This window comes from Vulpes lagopus, chromosome 8 (assembly GCF_018345385.1).
Source record: "Vulpes lagopus strain Blue_001 chromosome 8, ASM1834538v1, whole genome shotgun sequence".
In the NCBI taxonomy this organism is placed as follows: Eukaryota; Metazoa; Chordata; class Mammalia; order Carnivora; family Canidae; genus Vulpes; species Vulpes lagopus.
Genome location: NC_054831.1, coordinates 78,064,969 through 78,085,338, shown reverse-complemented (window position 1 = coordinate 78,085,338; position 20,370 = coordinate 78,064,969). Strand labels below are relative to the sequence as shown.

Here is a 20,370-nt window from a genome sequence, read left to right as displayed (position 1 = left end):
TTTTGGGGGGTTTTTTGTTTTGTTTTGTTTTGTTGTTAGCATAAAGAACTAACTTTCATAACTAAATGCACGTTCAACACAATTGGCTATATACTTACGGCTTATTCTTAAAACAGAAATTATAATCTGTATCCCTTTTCATAGTTCCTAGTGTTGATAAGGTTTAAATGAATAATTTATAAGCTACTTTATACAATCAGCTCCTATAACGAAACAAGTACACACGTGTGAACACACAGATCTGCATGCCACTGTTTTATGTGCCATCACGCCAACAGCTCTATTTGAACAAGGAAGTGGCTTACAGTAAGCACAGCAGAGAACTCTTAGCCTAGCATCTTAATGAAGCAATCCAAGAAAAGACATTTATGATCATATATTAAGAACATACTGCAAGCGCAGAGAATCTCCTATCAAGGGGCTCATTGACATTATACTCCACGCAGCAAGTGCCTATGTCATGGTGGCACAGGTGGCCTCCCAAACGTGTCCTCCCTTCTCAGGAGTATGGAATCATGGCTGTGAACAGTCACCTAGCTGGGGTACGTTTCCCAGCCTCATTCACAGCAGGTGCAGCTGAGGGACTGGTTCTCACTAGTGGAGGGTGAATGGAGTAACGCGTCATTATCAGCTACGGGGCCAACAAGGAAGACCATCCTCTCCTTCATCCCTTTCCTTACCTGCACACTATATTCAGATGATGAAGCCAGAGGCCACCCAGGGCGGAGGCTCACCATAAGAAGCACGCGCTCATCCGGAACACACTGGACCATTCCGTAAGTGAGAAAGGAGCCTCCACTGAGCCACTGTACATTCAGTAGTGGATCTGTGACTATGGCCCAGAGTCACCCTGACACACAACCCGAAAGAGGGCTTTGCAAAAACCACAAAACCTTTGTGATGCTGTGAAACATGGGAGCACTCTAATCTTGCTCATGAACAGAAAGCAACTACAAAATTCATGGTGAACAATGTCTAGGATTAAAGGGAGTAGCAAGAGCCAAGCTTCTTACGTTTCTGAAGCAGAAGGGAGGTGCTTCCTCTGTCCCATTCTGCTTGTGATAATCTGCCCAGTCGAAGTCCTGGCCAGAGTAACCTATACAGGACAAAACACAGACGTTAGTCAAGCTAAAGCTCAGACCAAATGAACAGCTTTAGAGTGTGTCACTAATTAAAATAATAAGAGGTCCAAGGATAGGGCCCCAAAGGGGAAGTCCTCTCCTACTCTGGACCTCATGCCCGATTTTCTGAGGAGTATGTGGGAAGATGGAGAGTACTAACTAGTTGAGGTATACCATCATTATCAGAGCGTGGGGCCTGACACCAGGTGCAGGGTGGAGCTCACCCCCATAGGCCCATGTCAGCAGGTAGATGTGCTTGGGAGAGAGCAGCTTAGACACGAAAATATACGCAACACGTCCCCACAATGCATTTTGCAGAAATATACAGGAATACCTCCCTCCACGGAAATCCTCAGTTCACATGACCTTGCTTCTCAATATCTTTGAGGAAAACCATGTGACTTTATTAGAAAGCACCACCTCAGGGGGATGGTTTTTTAAAGGATAACAGAAGGCAGAGCAAATAGCATACAAGGAGTCAAGGGTTTAGCGAGAAAGCCTCGAAAGGCATGAAAAGCAGCAGGAGCCCTGCCTTCTGGTTGCACTGCAGAGGAGGAAGGAAAAATGCGAATCCAAGGGAGGCCCCCTCCACTCCAGGTGAGGCTCTGGGGGCACACGGAGGTAGGGGTTCGAGAACCATCTATTACCACACACTGAACTTAATGAAATCCAGATCTTTACAAAGTGGGTTTTTTCCTTCCATCATCCCTTTCATTCGGTAGGAGGGGCAAAATTAGAGTATATCCGTCATGCCCGCCATGACAAGACACAGGAGAAGGTCTTGGGAAGGTCATGGGAAGACGGAACAGTTCTAAATCATACAGTTAGCAGAGACTGGGGGTAGGGTTTCCCCTGGATGGCAAAACACCTCTTCACAGGAGTGTCATCGGCATTTCCTGCATGTGCCACAGAGGATGGCGAGGAAAGCAGAGTGTGATCCCAATTAGGATAAACTGAAACTGTAAAATTTCACCATATTCTACACTTGAGTGTTCTCTGTCTCTTTTTAAAAGATTTTATTTATTTATTCATGAGGGAGAGAGAGAGAGAGAGAGAGAGAGAGAGAGAGAGACAGGCAGAGGGAGAAGCGGGCTCCATACAGGAAGCCCAACATGGGACTCGATCCCAGGTCTCCAGGATCACACCCTGAGGGCGGCGCTAAACTGCTGAGCCACCTGGCCTGCCCATTGAGTGTTCTCTCTTGATGGGTTTTAGTGTAGGGGGGAAAAATCCACAAGGGAGTGCTTAAGTATGTTTTTGAGCCGTATCCCTATTTTCTCTTCCTCCTACCATCGTAAATTCTACACCTACAAACTCAGGTAACACAGAGACTTGTGGTGACTAAATGCCACAGCTATAGTGACTCCAGAAATTCTTCATTGAAGAAATTCAAGACACCAGGTGCCTACTTCCATTTGTACACCCAAGTATGAGCTAGTACTCTTTTCATTGAGGAAGCTCAATTTGCCCAGTTTTTTTTTTTAGAAGATGGGGTTAACCAAGTGGAGGTAAGTTAACCAAGAGGTACCTGTTCTCCTCCGGCCCAGACACTGACCCTTAGGCTTCTCATACCCTGCTGACGGTCAGTGGCAGAAATGCCCTCCTTTCTTCCTAAGACATCCCTGCCATTCTATAAAGGTTGAAAACTCCTCATTTCTTTCCAACAAGGAGATAAAAAGTCTTATAGTTTGGGGATGCTCTACTCTTTGTAGAGAGTTTCAGAGAGATTCTCAAAGCTTTTCCACCTGCCCCTGCCACTCTCTCCAGAGCCACATGGCTGTTGCATCAGAGGTTTCTGCAAGGAACTAAATCAACTTTCTTCTGAACACTTAAAAACAAGACATGGTTTAAATAAGATAATTCAAGTTTCTTTACAATTACTATAACCCTCCACTTTGAGAATGGTTTCTCTGGAGCTGTTTTAGGTCAAATATTTACATGAATGTGTGAGAACAGAAGAATTTGCCCAAAAGACAGCTCAAACTGCTGAGGAGCTACCTAACCTATGAAAGGAGAACACTCGGGATTTGAGAGCCAGCTCTACCAGGAACTGGGAGAAACAAGGCGAAAGCAAATGGAATTTTCTGTGCCTGACCTCCCTTATTCACAAAATAAAGAGAAGATCTTTTAAGTCACCTCTAGATGCTGCCTTTCATAATTCGGAGCCGCCATTTATTAATTATTTTATTGTGGCTACTTAGGATTTTTTCCCCTTCCTTCTGTGGTTAATTCCTTCCTCTCCTCCTATGAGAAAAAGTGTGTCAAGGTTCATAAAGAGAGGTTATGCAACAGGACACTTCCTCCAAGAGCTCTCCATAAAATCACTGAAGACAAGATGAATTCTGCAACAGAAGGACCCCATTCGTTTAAGGTTTGTGGCAGACTGACTTCGCTCAAGCCAGGATCTCATTCCCTTCCAACGTCTCTTCCCTGGACCTCAGCTGCTTTGTTACTTTTGTGAGCTGATGAAAATGTCATTGAGATCATGGGGGAAGAGGGAAAGTAGGGGAGGAAAAAAAAAAAACAACAACATAAATGAATAACGGCCATTTTCTGAAATACTGTGGAAACGTGGGTGTTCTTGATGGTCAGATGAAACTTTCCAGCGTAGAAGTCACCTCCGCTCCCCCTACAGAGGCATTTAGCTGGGCGTTCTATAATCATGTTTATAACCATGAACTTCCCATGGGCTTCAACCCACTCCATCAAATGTCATGCTCTGTGGTTTCTTGGACCTACATTCAATCCTTCTACATCCAGTCTTCAAGACCCTCTCTATGGGGAGCCCTTTTTAATCTAGTAATTCCTAGATATAACCGAGTCTCGCCGGGTACCTAAGCAACAATGGGTGATTTTGCCCCTAGAGCTCTTCGTTTCCTTGAACATTTCCAACAGCTTAGACTTCTGCTCCTCCTCCTCCTCCTCTTAGGGACCTTTATTCACTTCATCACTTAAAATTCTTTTCCTTCAGGCTGATAATGAGCTCGCTCTTTGTGAGGCGGTTTTGTGACAGCTCAGAATATAACTGCTACATAAAAACAAATTGCTGTGGCTTGTATAATAGAGACAACAGGGGTCAATTATACTCATTAATCAACAAAGACAGAACAAGAAGTACTGAGGCTTAACTGGAGCTAGGAAAACATGTTTTAAACCCAGGAGGGAGGAAAATAGTAGAAGGGGGAAAAGAAAATAAAAGGAAATCAAAACCCCTTGTGCTATTAAAATCTGCAACAAGCTGCCACAGGGGACCGTTGAACCGTGGCCACTGGAGTTATTTAAGCTTTTATTAGTGTTTATTCTGAACGAGGTTCCAACTGTTACACGTCCAAAAGAGAACAGGTCGATGACCCATTTCCTGATGATACAAATTAATTGGCACAAAACAGCCCCACTCGCAGACATTACTATGGGTAGTACCAGCGGACAATTCTTTTAGAAAACGATGGGAGAGTAAAAGTGTTCACGAACTCTGACACAACAATTTCACAACAATCCTAAAAAACCTGAAAAAAAGTGTCCTACGTGTTCTTATTGGTGATTCTGGGGACACGGACCACTTGACATCCCAGAATCGGAAAGGATATGAAACTTATCCAAGGTCCACAGAAAACCACGTGGGCAGGAAATTGCACATAGTTTGCAAATATACGTACATATACACATATATATGAAAACATTTTTGCTATAAATGTAGATGGAAAGATTGCCCTGGCACAGCATATGCAGAATTATCAAATTTACATAAAAGCATGCAAAGGAAAAGACCAGAGGGAATGTAAGGAAAACCTAGGAATGGTAAATATCAACGCAGTTATCTGGATGGTGGCACTCACGGATTTTTTTTTTTTGATTTCTTTGTATTTTTCAGGTTTTGGTCACGAATTATTTCGATAAAAATTATTTGAAAGTGTAACAACCTGGGATCCCTGGGTGGCGCAGCGGTTTGGCGCCTGCCTTTGGCCCAGGGCGCGATCCTGGAGACCCGGGATCGAATCCCACATCAGGCTCCCGGTGCATGGAGCCTGCTTCTCCCTCTGCCTGTGTCTCTGCCTCTCTCTCTCTCTCTCTGTGACTATCATAAATTAAAAAAAAAATTAAAAAAAAAAAAAAAAAGAAAGTGTAACAACCTGGCTCCATTTTAAGAGATAAGGCAGTAATCAATCAAACAAGAGCTAATTCAGCACCTGGGATGCACCGTGACCACCTCCTGAGAGCCAACCTTCAGCTTCCCACCTGCCAACTGAATCCTGGTTTGATCAGTTCCGAAAGGACAGTTAGGGCTCTCCTCAGCACCAGGAAGTGAATCACGACCCCTGATCCCGACCTTTGCACCAGGAAGTGAATCATGACCACCTCTCCCCACTAGATAATCATGGTGGTCTCATGCCCTTTGCACAGGAAGTGAATCAAGAACACCTCTCCCCACTAGATAATCACGGTGGTCTCATGCCCTTTGCACAGGAAGGGAATCAAGACCACCTCTCCCCACTAGATAATCATGATAATCATGGTGGTCTCATGCCCTTTGCACCAGGAAGTGAATCAAGACCACCTCTCCCCACTAGATAATCATGGTGGTCTCATGCCCTTTGCACCAGGAAGTAAACCATGACAACCCTGAGATAATCATAATAGGATGGAGGGAAGGGTTTTAAAAAGGACATCCCTCTCTAATAAAAGAGACACACAGAGTAAGAGCTGCTCTTCTGTGCTGAGTGAATATGAAAAAAAAACTGTACAATATTCTAAAATAACATTAGCGGGATCCCTGGGTGGTGCAGCAGTTTGGCGCCTGCCTTTGGTCCAGGGCGCGATCCTGGAGTCCTGGGATCGAGTCCCACGTCGGGCTCCTGGTGCATGGAGCCTGCTTCTCCCTCTGCCTATGTCTCTGCCTCTCTCTCTCTCTCTCTCTCTCTCTGTGTGACTATCATGAATAAATAAATAAAATCTTTAAAAAAATAAATAAAATAAAATAACATTAGCAAAAAATACCATCTTCACCATGTACTTGATCAGCAAAATGAAAGACAATAATAAGAATCCACCACTGCAAATACTGTCAGGAAGTGGGTGCCTTTATGCATTTCTGGTTGGCATATAGTTCAAAAAGCCATTGCAGGTGTCAACCGGGCAATGGGTGAAAATCTTTCAGGAAGGTGTCAACTATCCACCCTAGCTATTGGCTCATCCGCGTATTCAATCACTTAAAAGCACTTACTAAGTGGTGCTCTGTGCCAGGCATCGTTCCGGTTCTAGCACCAGAAGTGAATAAAACCAACGAAAACCAGCACCCAGGGACGCTTACACTTCAGTGAGAGGAGACACAGTGCACAAATATAACACATCAGGTGATCAGAGCATCACGGGGAGAAGCAGAGAAGGGGAAGAGAGGGATGAAGGTCTTGATGAAAAGCTGAGAATCCGAAGAACGGAGGAAGCAAGCCTGGCGGCCACTGGGAAAAAAACCTGCCAGGGGGAGGGGCCGACGACAACGGTGGGATTCCAGGAGCATGTCTGGAATGTTCTGGAAAGAGCAAGGGGGGTCCTGCAGGGCTGGGAAGAGTGAGCTGGGGTGAGGACAGAGCAGTAACTACATTAGGGAGCATCCTAGAGAAATAACAGAATGCTGTGCAAACATTTTGTGCATCAAAGCAGCTGAGAACAATACAAATAATGAAGACGTGTTTAAATCAACTATTTACCTACGAATCATGGAACTTCCTAGTCATTGAAAGGAGGAGACACCTTGGCATGGAAGTGGCAAATTGGTGCATATAAAGTAATTAAATCAATACACAAAGTTACATATTCTGGGAAACAGAAATCTGAAAGAATGTACACCAAAAGTAGTTTCTTCAGGATGGGAAACTTCTCTCCTTTTTTTTCCAAAATTTTAAAGAATGAACGCATATTAAACCTATGATTAAAATATACTCTTTAAGGGGCACCCGGGGCTCAGTTGGTTAAGCATCTGCCTTCAGCTCAGGTCATGATCTCAGGCTCTTGGGATTGATCCCCACACTGGGCTTCCTGCTCGGCGGGGAGTCTGCTTTTCCCTCTGCCTCTGACCCTCCCCTCTGCTCATGCCCTCTCCCCCTCTCTCTAATTAATAAATAAAATCCTTTTTTAAAAAGTCTTTAACAAAATAAATGGAAGTTCTAAAAAGAAGTAACACTTTCTCAAACAAGGAAATGCATTTAACTTAGTAACTTTTCCCTAGGAGTCTCCAGGTTGCCAGACTCTCATTCGCTGAGGGTAAGATGAGGATGAAACAGGCACAGGTTCGGCTGATGTCACCTGCTCCAGCAGGTACTGAGAAGGACACACACACATACTGTGTGCTACCTGTGGCTCCAGGACAGAGGCAGACATTGGAGGAATTGGAAAGAAAGTTCAGAAGACACCCACCACGCTGACTGAAGAACATGCAGCCCCATAAGGAGATGTCCACCTCGGAGCACGTCTACACCCAGTGTGAGATGTGGACATCGGGTCTTAAGAGCAAGCTTATTTAGCTTTTAGTTCAATGGCTCTTTGAAAGGAAGAAATAATGTGATCATCTCTTCATGACAAGACCCCAAAGAAACCACATTGTAAGAACAGATTCTTGATCCTGTCTCACAGAATCTTATGAATGATTAGAGCAGCTTTACTGGACTTGTTCACAGCCCAGTAAAGGTGGGTCTTACTGAAAAGGGGTGTCTCTCCAGGCTCCTACTGAGGTCTGTGGATGCTCACTAAGGAGAAGCACCGGAAGGCATCGTCTCAGGTGATTCTCTCTGCCATCTTGTAGTTAAGTAGGAGGCTCATCCCCACCACCCAGGTAAGGAAAGAAGACCACAGGATCAAGGGGGCAGATGCAGCCCCGGGAACCAGCCTGCCCCTTCCTGAGCAAGGGTCCCCAACAATCCCCAATTCCATTCATGACCAGCTGCCTACAGGCTCATAGGCAGGAAGGCAAAGACACTTTTAACCCATTTTCTTACCCATGCTGTTTGCTAAAGAGCTACACGTCCCCCTCCCCTGAAGGTCATTTTTTAGTGTATTCTGTTTGGGGTGATAATGAAGGAAAGGCTTGATACTGGAACCAAATGAAAGGCATTTGACCTACTAAAAGGGCAGGCATGCTAACGATGATGACTACAAGTTCTGCAGAAAGGAGAGAGTTTGTTTTTTTTAATATTTTATTTATTTGGGAAAGCGAGAAAGAACACAAACAGGGAAGGGGCAGAGAGAGAGGGAGCAGCGGACTCCCCACTGAGCAGAAAGCTTGACCTGGGAATTGATCCCAGGAACCTGGAATCATGACCTGAGCCGAAGTCAGATGCTCAACCGAGCCACCCAAGCACCCCAAGGAGCAGAATTAAAACAAAAAACTAATAGCAAAATTTCTAAGGGTAAAAGACAGATGGGAGTTAAATAAATAAATAAACAAATATTAATGAAAAATTTCAGCCAGCTCCCTCATTTTCTCGGTGGACATTCAGTAAATTTGTCCCTGATGTAGATCTTTACAAGGGACACATTCATTTGCAACTAAATTATTCTGGTTTTACACTCACAGAATAAGACAGGGGGAAAAGAACCATGGAAAATAAGGAAAGAGGACGGAAACAAATAAGTCAAGTGAACATAAACCCCAGCCATTCCAACATCCTTATCTTTTAGAATAAGAATCAATGCATATAGGTGACAGTATGACAATATAGTTTCTGTCCAGGGACATGATCAAAATGTTAATCTGAATTATAAACACAATGTTAGGAAATGTGGACACGTCTCCAAGATGGAGTCTAACATCATATAAGTATCAGCTGCCAATGGCAAAGCCATGGTAAGAATCCTCAACAATGAAGCAAAACGAGGAATAAATGAATGAGAGGGAGGCCATTTCCAACAATTGGAAATACTTTCAGATAGAAAAAAAAATGACCCAGAGAATTTTACTCCACTCTTTTCAAATCAAAAGCGAATTTTTGTTCAATAATCAATCAGAAAGCTAGAAATGAGAATCAACTTCCAAGTCCAGCAACAAGGTGGATCCTTCTCAGATGCCAGACAAAATATAGTAAAAATAATTACACAGCCAAACTCAAAAGAGAAGGAAATCTCTAGATGCCAAAAACCCAACTGGGACACAAAGGCAGAGCTGACCAGCCCAGAGAACATCTGGAGCCCACGTGGAGCAGAACACAGCCATGGGGTCAAGAGAAAGGAACATCGGGGTCTGTGACTGTCCTATAATGCCTGGTCTCAGTCGGATGCTGGGTCTGCAGAAACGGAACCAGACACACTTAATTCATTGAAAGAGAGGAGGTGCAGACCTGACTGGTCCCTGCCCAGGGCTCTGGTCAAGGAGGGAAAGAGTGGAGACCTGTGCTCCACCAAGCCAGGGGCACATGTAGGGATGCTGCACAATTATACAACTCTGTATGGTACAGGCTGAGAAATTAATGTGATATTCGTTCATTCCTTGAATATCCAGGGACAGCTACATGTACCGGGCACCGTTTTAGGTGCTGGGGATACAGAAGTGAATAAAAGTGATTTTTAATATCCTTACTTTTAAAAAAAAAGATTTTATTTATTTATTTATTCATAAGAGACAGAGGCAGAGGCAGAGGGAGAAGCAGGCTCCCTGCGGGGAATCCGATGCAGGACTCAATCCCGGGACTCCAGAATCACGCCCTGAGCCGAAGCCATACGCTCAACCATTGAGCCACCCTGGTGCCCCTAAAAAATCCTTACTTTCTAGTGGGGAGATAAAGACAGTGATATATAAATACCCTAGGACTTGCAAAAATCCTAGAACACTGGGTAGACCCTAATAAATAGCTAGATGGAAGGAAGTACTTCACTCTAAGGATTACGGAAATCCCACAGAAATAACAACCACCACTGAAAATTAGTGCACAATGAAAAATCACAACCTGCATAAGGAAACAAATAAACATGAGACTCAGACAAGAAAAGGCTTTAAAACAAAATGACTGGCTAGGGATAAAGAGGGTTAACACCAGCAAGCTCCAACAGTCCCGAACCTGAACACCCTGCATGCTTCACACACAGACACACACACAGACACACACACACACACACACACACACACAGAAACTGACAGATCCTCAGTCTCATAATATTATGATGTACCTTCTAGCAAATTACAGAACAAACAAAAATAGAGAGTGAATATCTAATGGTGGAACAATTCAATTAATAAGTTTGACCTAAGAGAACACTCTGACAGTTCATTTGAAAGCACAGCTAAAACAGATAATTCCATAAACATACATACATTACCCAAATTGTCTCAAACAGAAGTGGTAACCATGACTAAATGAACAAACATTCAAGGAAATAAATTCATAGTCAACAGAAGACAAACTGAAACAGCAGCCCCAGATGGTTTTACAAGCTAGTTTTACCAAACCTTCAAGAGTCAGGTCATCCATATCTTACACAAACTGTTCTGGAGACACACTGCTTAGCAAGGCAGCTGGAAATAAACATGCAAAAACCAGTGGTATTCTATTATACTGGCCATAGCCAGTAAAAAAATTAAATGAATAGTAATAAAAAAGAAAGCCATTCATGACAGCAAGCAAAAGGACAATGTGCCTGGAAAAATTCTACCAGTAGACCAAAAGTTATAAAAGATGCTATAATAATATGTCAATTTTTCTAAATTAATTAAGTCTAATGCATTATCTGTGAAAATCCAATGGGGTTTTGCATACTGTCTCCTAAACTGATTCCAAAATTCATGCACGACAGTAACCTGCCAAAAGCAACCAAGACAATTCTGAAAAGGAGGAAAAGTGGAAGGATTCACCTGATGCATATCAAGACATAAAATGAAATCAGTTTTTAACAAAAGTGAAGTTGTTTATGCAGAGATGGACAAATGGACCAATGAACTAGAATGACGTAGCTAAGGTCCTCAGCCGTTAAAGGGACTTGCTGTACATTCGTGGTGGCGTTACAGATCCCAGGGGAAATCTCTGATTCAATCAATGATGCTTCCACGAAGGATGAATCTGAAAATCCAATTCAACTTAAGCAAAAGAATTGAATAACATTGTTTTCTTTCCTCATGCCTTGCAAAAAATGGAGTCCAAGTACACTAAAGGGCTAAATGCAGAACATGAAACTGCAAGGTTTTTAAAGAAAACACTGCAGAACATCAGTAAAAAAAAAATTCTAAAGACATAAACAAATCATAATGGGAAAGACTGGTATCTGATTCCATTACAATTTTGTATTTCAATATAATATGAAATACCATTCAAAAGTGAAGCGAAAAGCCACAGGCAAGACTATTATATACTGTGAAGTGCAAAAGAAGAATTCATATTCAAACATATAAATGCTTCTATAATCAACAGGAGAAGGGCAAAAAAATATAATCAACAATGCAAAGGAAATACAAATTGCCCACAGGCCTTCGACGAACTGCTCCGCTGCACGAGGGACTGGGGACACGAAAGCGAAACGAGGAGACCTGTCTCGTGGTCCTCACAATGGCAATGTCCAGGCATGATAACAATAGTGAGCATGATGCAAAATGGAGCTCCAGCAATTCCTCACTCATTCATGGTACACACCCCAAGAGATCGCGCGCTTTTGGGCGCATGTACAAAGATGCACCCTTGAGTACCATCCACCACAGGGAAAGCAGGAAAGACCCTCAACGTCTCCCAATGGGAAGCGGATTTCAAGAATTAACGCATAATCCCACAATGAGCAAAATGAATAATCGACATGCATCAGCATCTTGACAAAGATCTGCAAAACGCTGGAGGGTGTAAAAGTTACATAAAGATAGAGCACGATCCGGTTTATGCACATATCAAAAAGATGCGCTGGAAAGCTAACACTGAGAGCCTGCACATCCAGCAGTAAAAGTGGAACATCTTTGGGAAGGCGGGTTATCCCGGCGGAGCCTGGGTGGGGTGGTGGAGACGGGGCCAGGAGGAAGGGAGGAGCACAGAATGAGGGCCGGACTTGAGTCCATTCAACTCTCAAAAGGTACCGACCAAGAGCCACACTACTTTAGCCGCTGATGATGAGCAGAGAACCAGAGCAAAGTCCCCGCTCTGTTCTCAGCGATGTTTCTCTTTAGCAGAGAGACAAAGAAGGAAAATACACATTACTTGTATCTGACATGCTAGAAAGTTCTCTGCTGCAAAGCCATGCAGGGGAGGAGATACAAAGGTTGGGGGGAGAGATCTCTAATTCACACTAAACAGGACAGCCAAGAAAGACACTGCCCAGGAAGGCAGGAGGAGGAGGACAGACCACCTAACAACCTAACAAGGGGGGACGAGTGCCAAGCCCCAGGAAGGACAAGGAGGCTGGTGGGTCTGGGGACAGCCTGGATGGAGGCCAGACAGGGAACCACGGAGACGCTTTTGGCTGTGACCTGAACTTGGCTCTGAGTGAGGTGTCAGGCCCTGGACAGTCCGAGCAGAGCAGGGATGTGTGCGATGCACATCCTAACACCACCAGCCTGGCCATCTCATCTGAGAGCGCATGAAGGAAGCCAGGGTGGCCACTGCACTAACCTAGGACAGATGTGATGGTGGCCTGGACCAGCGTGGTCGTGATGACACCCGGTCAGATCCCGAAAATATCAACGGGACTTCCCACCGATGGAACAGATATGGAGTGTGAGGAACAGACAGACAGAAGGGACTCGGTCCTCTATTATATACTGTAATGCTTTACATCACTTTTTAAAAATCTGAATCAAATGTGGCCAAATGCCAGCACTGTGTTCCATCACGGCAGGAGGTCCAAGAGCATGTGTATTTATTATTTTCTATCCCCTTCGCTACGTCTGAAATATAACAGATTACAAAACGGGGCAAGTGCATCAGCCAGTGTATGAGGTCTTGCTTTAGGAAAAGACAGTACCAAATAGGGGATCGGGGCTTTGCAGCTTGGTAATAACGAAAAACACACTTTTACTTCTTAAATCATGTTAACAGTTTATCTGCCTATTATTAAGACGGCCAAATTGTGGAGACACAGCGCTTTATTTTAGCGATTTACTTTGAGTCTTTGCGCACCCACTTCGCAACAGATTTACAACAAATGTAAAGGCTTATTTACTATTTTCCACTAAGATCCCTCTGGGGGAGCCATTTACTCCTCTTATTCTATGACTCATCCTTGATGTTACGTGCCAACGAGGCTAATGAAATAGTTTAAAAATAGCAAGTCATGGTTAATAACCGATAGATACCTTTGCTTAGCTGATTTATTTCCTTGCTTGATCACTTTTTATAGTGCCTATAATATTGAACTGCTGTTTGCAGGCTTTAAACGAATGGAATAAGCCTTCCAAGGTTCACGGTTCTGTCCTTTGCTGACCAGGGAAGCATTTGCTCTCAGAGACGGACTGAAGCCTTCCTGTCCATTCTAGCTTACGCACTATTTTTCTCCAAACTCCACATACAGATTTTTTTAAATTAAGAAATAGAGTCAAAACAAGGTAAGTATGAGTCTATGTTCTCTCCCAATCCCCTATATCACCAGATATCTTTTTTTTTAAAGATTTTATTTATTTATTCATGAGAGACACAGAAAGAGAGAGAGAGAGAGGCAGGGGATCCCTGGGTGGCTCAGCGGTTTGGTGCCTGCCTTTGGCCCAAGGCGTGATCCTGGAGACCCGGGATCGAGTCCCACGTTGGGCTCCCAGCATAGAGCCTGCTTCTCCCTCTGCCTGTGTCTCTGCCTCTCTCTCTGTGTGTATGTGTGTCTATCATGAATGGATAAATAAATCTTTAAAAAAAAAAGAGAGAGAGAGAGAGAAAGAGAGGCAGAGACACAGGCAGAGGGAGAAGCAGGCTCCATGCAGGGAGCCCGATATGGGACTCGATCCAAGGACTCCAGGATCACACCCTGGGCCAAAGGCAGACACTTAACCACTGAGACACCCAGACTTCCCAAAACCAGGTATCTTTTGTTTCATCCACTGCTTCCCACTGGGGGACACCTGGGATAATATCGTTCAGGGATCGGCAATACGTTGTGACTGTAAGTGGTGTTTACTGTTCAAACAGAAATCTAAGCAATGTAATATGCTCATGGAAAACAAACATGCAAGAAAACATTTATATCACTTCTCAACACGTCTAAGAAATCGAAGATGCTCTATGTATAGAGCTCACAATTTAAGCTAAAAACAGCTTTTGTAAGAAGAGTGCAGATAGGGCAGCCTGGGTGGCTCAGTGGTTTAGCGCTGCCTTCAGCCCAGGGCCTGATCCTGGAGACCTGGGATCGAGTCCCACGTCAGGCTCCCTGCATGGAGCCTGTTTCTCCCTCTGCCTGTGTCTCTGCTTCCCTCTCTCTCTGTGTCTCTCATGAATGAATAAATAAGATCTTTAAAAAAAAAAAGAGTGCAGATGTTCAGACATTAATAAAGCAAAGAACGGTGTTTGAAAAAATTCTACAGCATGATCCCCACTCAGCCCTGCTCTGACACATAAGACAGGTAACAAATTAACCTCCCAAGGAAACCATAAAATCACCGCTACAGAAACCCCCACCTCCACCTCTCCATTTTAATTCACTTTAATTACAAAAACAAATACGTTACTATGTGCATAACATATATTTAAATATATAACATATTCTCACAAAACGACGAGAGCTCAGTAATTAAAGCCAAGACTCTGTTACAGCCGCAGGCACTTGGAAAAATTATTCCCTAGAATTATAATTCCCCAACTGTATTTCTCCATATATCATGAAACGCAATTAACCAAATAGGCACACCCATTTTCCAAATAAATATCCAAACTGTGCCAACAATCTCTTTTCTAAGACATATTTCTAACACTTAAAGTTCATAAGAAATATATTTTTTAAAAATCTAGAAACACCGGGAAAACATTTAACCTCCGCTTAAGGGAATAATGAAGCCGATGAAATGCATATATGACTGTTTTCCCCCTCCTTTTCACACACTCATTTTTTCTTTAAATTCTTACATAGATTGGGACACCTGGGTGGCTCAGGGGTTGAGCGTCTGCCTCTGGGCTCAGGTCGCGATCCCGGGGTCCTGGGATCGAGTCTCACATCAGGCTTCCCATGGGGAGCCTGCTTCTCCCTCTGCTGTGTCTCTGCCTCTCTGTGTGTCTCTCATGAATAAATAAAATCTTTTTAAAAAATTCTTAAGTAGATCTTATTACTACCTAGGTATTTAGAAAGTCCAACCACGCAACACTTTAGATATCTAGAAGAAGTCTTTCTTCAGTGATGCAGACCCAGTCACACAAATGAGTCAGGAAGGAGAGACGGTCCACGGGACTCTCAAACTTAGCCAAGTGACCCGTCACTAAATTTTGCAGCAGAAAGAGACTTCTCCGATCTGCTCTGCTACCACTAGATTGTTCACGATGTAAAACAAAAAACAAAAAACAAAACAAAACAAACAAAAAAACCCTGTAGAACCATCCGAAGAGGACTATAGAGATACCCAGACTTGAGTCCGTCTTTGACTCTACAGAGCAGCCATGGAATCTGGCAGGCGTCCCACAGGACAGTCTCGAAAACCAGAGCATGAAGTGGCCAGAGTCACCTGTGAGGACCGACCCGGAAGCTCAGGCGAGCTCTCCGGAACTGCAGTCCTCACCCTGGGTAGCACCGCACCAGCAGGTGGACCTCCTCCCTGCTCCTCACCAGCCAGGTGACCTTGGGAGGGTCACAGAACCGTGCTGTGACAAAGCCTCGTCCCAGGGCTGTGCTCGTTTTGAGGATGGAATGAGTCAGATGCATACAGCAGGGCAAACAGTGACTGTGAAAGTTCACCACGTTGTAACGAGGCCACTTTCTGCCCCCGCAGCACCCTAAGGGGAAGGATCAACAGCTGAGGAGGAAATACCCCCAGGGATCTCCCGGGTGGGGATGAGCATGGAGGAGGAAGGAGGTGGACAGAGGGAGGATAGGGAGGATGGAGGAGAAGCGCCCAGTGGATCACAGGATGGACGAGCGAGGCGAGAGCAGCACAACAGGTCCTCTGGAATCTGTTGACACCAGGCATCTGGAGCCTGACCTGCGGGTATCAACCTTCCCACAGGGTGACCGCTACCGATTATCCAGTCCCTGGCGATCTGGAAAGGTCAGCACAGAGCCCCTGTGTCATCTGTGGGTCTCTATTAAAATCCCGCCACATGTTTGTTCTTCTGTCTAATGCCTTCCCATCTCCTCTGCTATCACTCCATCCCCTCTGTTCTCCCTCCCACCTCGTCTCCTTCCATCCAGCTGCTGTCTTCCCTGAACGAGCACCAGATCGGTCAGGGACAGCAAACCACGTCACAGCACACCAAGCACCGGCCTTACCAACAAGAATGTGGTTCGTGGGTCCCAACTTGAAACAATTTTAGTGCAACCCGGCTCCCGATTTAATTATTTTAATGTGTTGTGGCATCAAATTCTTGGTTATCAGAGAGTGACTGAGCTCTGGGGGAAATTTAAATGATTGGAAATAAAAATGGCAAGAAATGCTTCTTTAGTGTTTCATTGCATTTTTTTTAAGAAGGCTCCACGCCCAGTGTGGAGCCCAACACGGGACTCGAACTCACCACCTGGAGATGGAGACGTGAGATCAAGAGTCAGATGCTCAACTGACTGAGCCACCCAGGTGCCCGTGTTGCATTTTTAAAGCCACTTCTCAGATACTTTTAAGTGTCGAGCCCTGATCACTTAGTGATGATGCATGTCCTCTGTCACCAGGCATCAGCAGTAACTGAGCAAGGAGCTGAGGACGGAAGTAGCTTCCCGCAAAGCCCATAGTCACACACCCTGTGGGGGTAGGGAGCTGGGACAGACTCCTGTGTCGAGCCACGTGTGGGACACATTTTTCCAATAACATCGAAATCCTTTATAAGGTAAACTGCTCGAGATCAACCAAGGCATGCTTCATTGACAGCAGAACACCCTCGTGAGCCGCCCCAACCCTGTGCGTTTGCACAGAATACAGACCTTTGGGGGGTGTGAGATTGACTCCGTTTTTAAGGCACCATTGGACTGGTAAAATTCCCAAAGAATCCGCATGGCACAGCATCGAGAGTTTACTAGGTTCTGCTCGGAGGTCGTCAATAGTCACTTGAAAAAAATGATTGTTAAAAACCTGGAAGAAAAAAAAAAAAACAACCAGAGAACCAAGTGTTAATCCTTTAGAATTTTTCAGGCAAAACTAGTATGAAAAGCTGTTCCAGCTTCCAAATGGAATAAATGTACTTCCTCAAGCACAAACTGGCACTTTAGTAAATCGATCCAATTGCTAAAAATGTTATGAGTTGATTCCCTGTGGTCACTGTAATGGAAAGACAAGCCAATGAGTAGAATACAGAGAAAAGAGTAGTAGACACAGAAAACACTGGTGGCTTTAGAGAGGTAAACTGATGGCTCAGGCTGGAAGAAACCAAACTCACACAGTGAAACAAACCCAGGCCTATGGCCAAGCAAAGGCGGGCCTTGAAAGGTGAGTGGTTTCTCCGTGTCCACAGCAGGGACTCACGTCCTCACGTCAGATCACTCGAGAAGCTCCACCGTCTCTGGCTTGGGGACTTCTGGCTTCACCCGGCATCACAGCCCTCCAACCACCTCAGGCTGCAGCCCAAGGAGGATCACTCCCCCTGGCACATACATCCCTGCTCAGCATCCTCCCAGCCTAGAACATATGCCCGCCCCGCTGAGGCTCTTGCAAAAAAGCACAAGAGCATGGTTCAAGGTACATCCTGAAAGTCAGTGCTGCTGGAACGTTCTCCTGACCACTCCGGTTCTGTGCCCGCAAAGCTTCAGCCCTGCACCTGTGTCCCAAAACTCCTCATCCCAAATTGGTCTCATCCAGCAGATCCTCGGAGGGCAGTCTCTGCTTTGTCACTCAGTCAAGGTGTTCCCACAAGGCCCAGAAAACGCTTTGTACAAAGGAACTGCATAAACAGCCACAGCGTGTAGGAAAAAAAAAACAAAACACGTTGGTGAAGGAACAGAACAAGGTATGCTGGTGGGAAGAACAGAATGCAAAAACGAGATGGACCCGGGCACTTAAAAGCGTGATGGTTTTAAAGAGTCTAGTATGTGACACAGGCCAGAAAAAAAAGATCACTTTATGGGCTCAACAGCCATAAACCAGTAGTTTCTCAGGAAATCCTAACGCTCTCATTGAGGCTGTGATTCCTGGTTCCTTCATTTACAAAATATCTTCTGGAAGCAGTCTAAATTAAAAGCAAAAGCTGCAGAGTGCACTCACTTTTGTTCTCCTCGATGTTCATTCCAGTAAATAGCTAACATTCTACTGCTTGAGGTCTGCCTTTGGAAGCAGACTTTACAGAGCAAAGGATCAAACCTCACCTTCCCAGTGAGATCTTCCCTGCAGCCCAGTTTCAAACCCCATCTCCCCTGCCACACTCCAGCCTTCCATCCTCCGCCTGTCCCGCCCCTGCTGTCTCTCCCCTTAGCGTTTAACATGGGACATTCTGTATCGATTTGCTTACTTTGTCTCCCCGCCCTCACCATTAAAATATAAGCTTTGTAAAACCAGGGACTTTTGTCTATATTCCCACTGTCCAGACCAGCTCCTACAAATGCCAACAGGACCTAGTCTCACATGCGTGTGTGTGTCTGTGTGTGTGTGTGTGTATACACGTGTGCGCATGCACACACAGATGCATATTAAAAATGTGGAATTCTGGGATGCCTAGGTGGTTCAGGCAGTTAAGCATCTGCATTCGGCTCAGGTTATGATCCCAGGGTTCTGGGATTGAGCCCCATGTCAGGCTCCCTGTTCAGTGGGGAACCTGCTTCTCTCTCTCCCTTTGCTTGTTGCTCCCCTTGCTTGTGTGTGCGCGCTCTCTCTCTCTCTTTCTCTCTCAAATAAATAAATAAATAAATAAATAAATAAATAAAATCTTTATTAAAAAAACGTGGAATTCTGGTGGCTGAACCTCTTAGCACCACTGGACCCTGTAACGATGGGCACTAAGGGATCTCCAAAACCTATTAACATGCACATTCGTGTGTGCATACTTCAGAAAAAAGCTAAATCAGTTTTTTCAAATCCATGAGGGTCACATCCCACATGGTACAGAAACACTGAGCTCTTGGGTCCATAACCTGCAGGTCTCAGAACTATAACCTAGAGCAGTTAACCAACTGGCCCAAGACTATGTGGCTAGAGCTAGCCATAGAAAAAATGGAACCAAGACTCTTGGTCTAAATAATATGATATATTTCACATACACAGATGATATGTCATCATCATCTGTCAGTATCATACTGTTTTGGATCACCAAAAAAAAAAAAAGAAAAAGAAAAAAACCCCATAATCTATAATCTCACTGTACGACTAAATGGCTAAATGTTGGGCATTTTATTCAGTGTCTGCTACATAGTTAACTGCTTTCCTGTCTATGGGCTTTAATGTTATTTATTTATTTCTTCAATAGGTGTGCCATGAAGAAAAGCCTTGAGGAAAATGAGAATGACATTTTCATTACAGTGAGTACTAACAGCAGAGTGTTATATTCTCAATCGTAATATTCTAAAACCTTCTCCGATGTTGGGAGGAATATATTTAATTATAAATACCTACTGCATTAAAGAATATCCTGATACTGCACTCTATGTAGGGGAGTCCGGACCTGGGGACGTGCCCATCGAAGTGCACATTGCCATCCATGGGTCTGACAACTGAGGGCCAGTAAGAGACAAAAGAGGGGTGCTTGTGCAACAGAGACTGAGTGCTTTATCTTTGGTAAAATGGGTAAGAAAAAAATAAAGTGAAAAAAAAATGTACCTTAAAAAATTTAAGAGAAAATATCCTCCCTGCCCCCACCCTCAATAAGACTTACTTAGAAAATTCTGTATCGGGAAACGAAACTATAGTGACTGGAAATCTATCCAACAAGGTAAGGATATTTGGGCTGAAACTAAGCATAAGTACTATGTCACATTCTAACATTATAGATTATAATTATTTACAGACATAAGAGTGTCAGCCTACTACTGACACCACCAGGCATCTCTATTTACTATACCAACACCAGGTGAAGCAGACACCGTGACCTCTTAGAGTGAGGACAGGGTAATATATATCCAGATAAATGGGCAGCTGGCATCAGTGTATCTGCTGCAGCTGGAATAAAGGAAAATTTTGGCCAGGCTTCAGCAAGGTATCACTCACCAGTTCTGGGAAAATGTGCACCTACCAGAATACACATTGAAGAGCCCCAAA

The 20,370-nt window shown here is 44.3% G+C and overlaps 1 protein-coding gene across 1 annotated transcript in view; it reads right to left on the bottom strand.

The window, feature by feature from the left end:
* SFMBT2 (Scm like with four mbt domains 2) overlaps positions 1-20,370 on the bottom strand; it is a 212,536-nt gene that overhangs the window by 55,541 nt on the left and 136,625 nt on the right. The window contains 2 exon segments of the mRNA XM_041767770.1: positions 1,014-1,096; positions 17,115-17,262. Of these exon segments, the coding sequence (XP_041623704.1) occupies positions 1,014-1,096; positions 17,115-17,262 (231 nt within the window).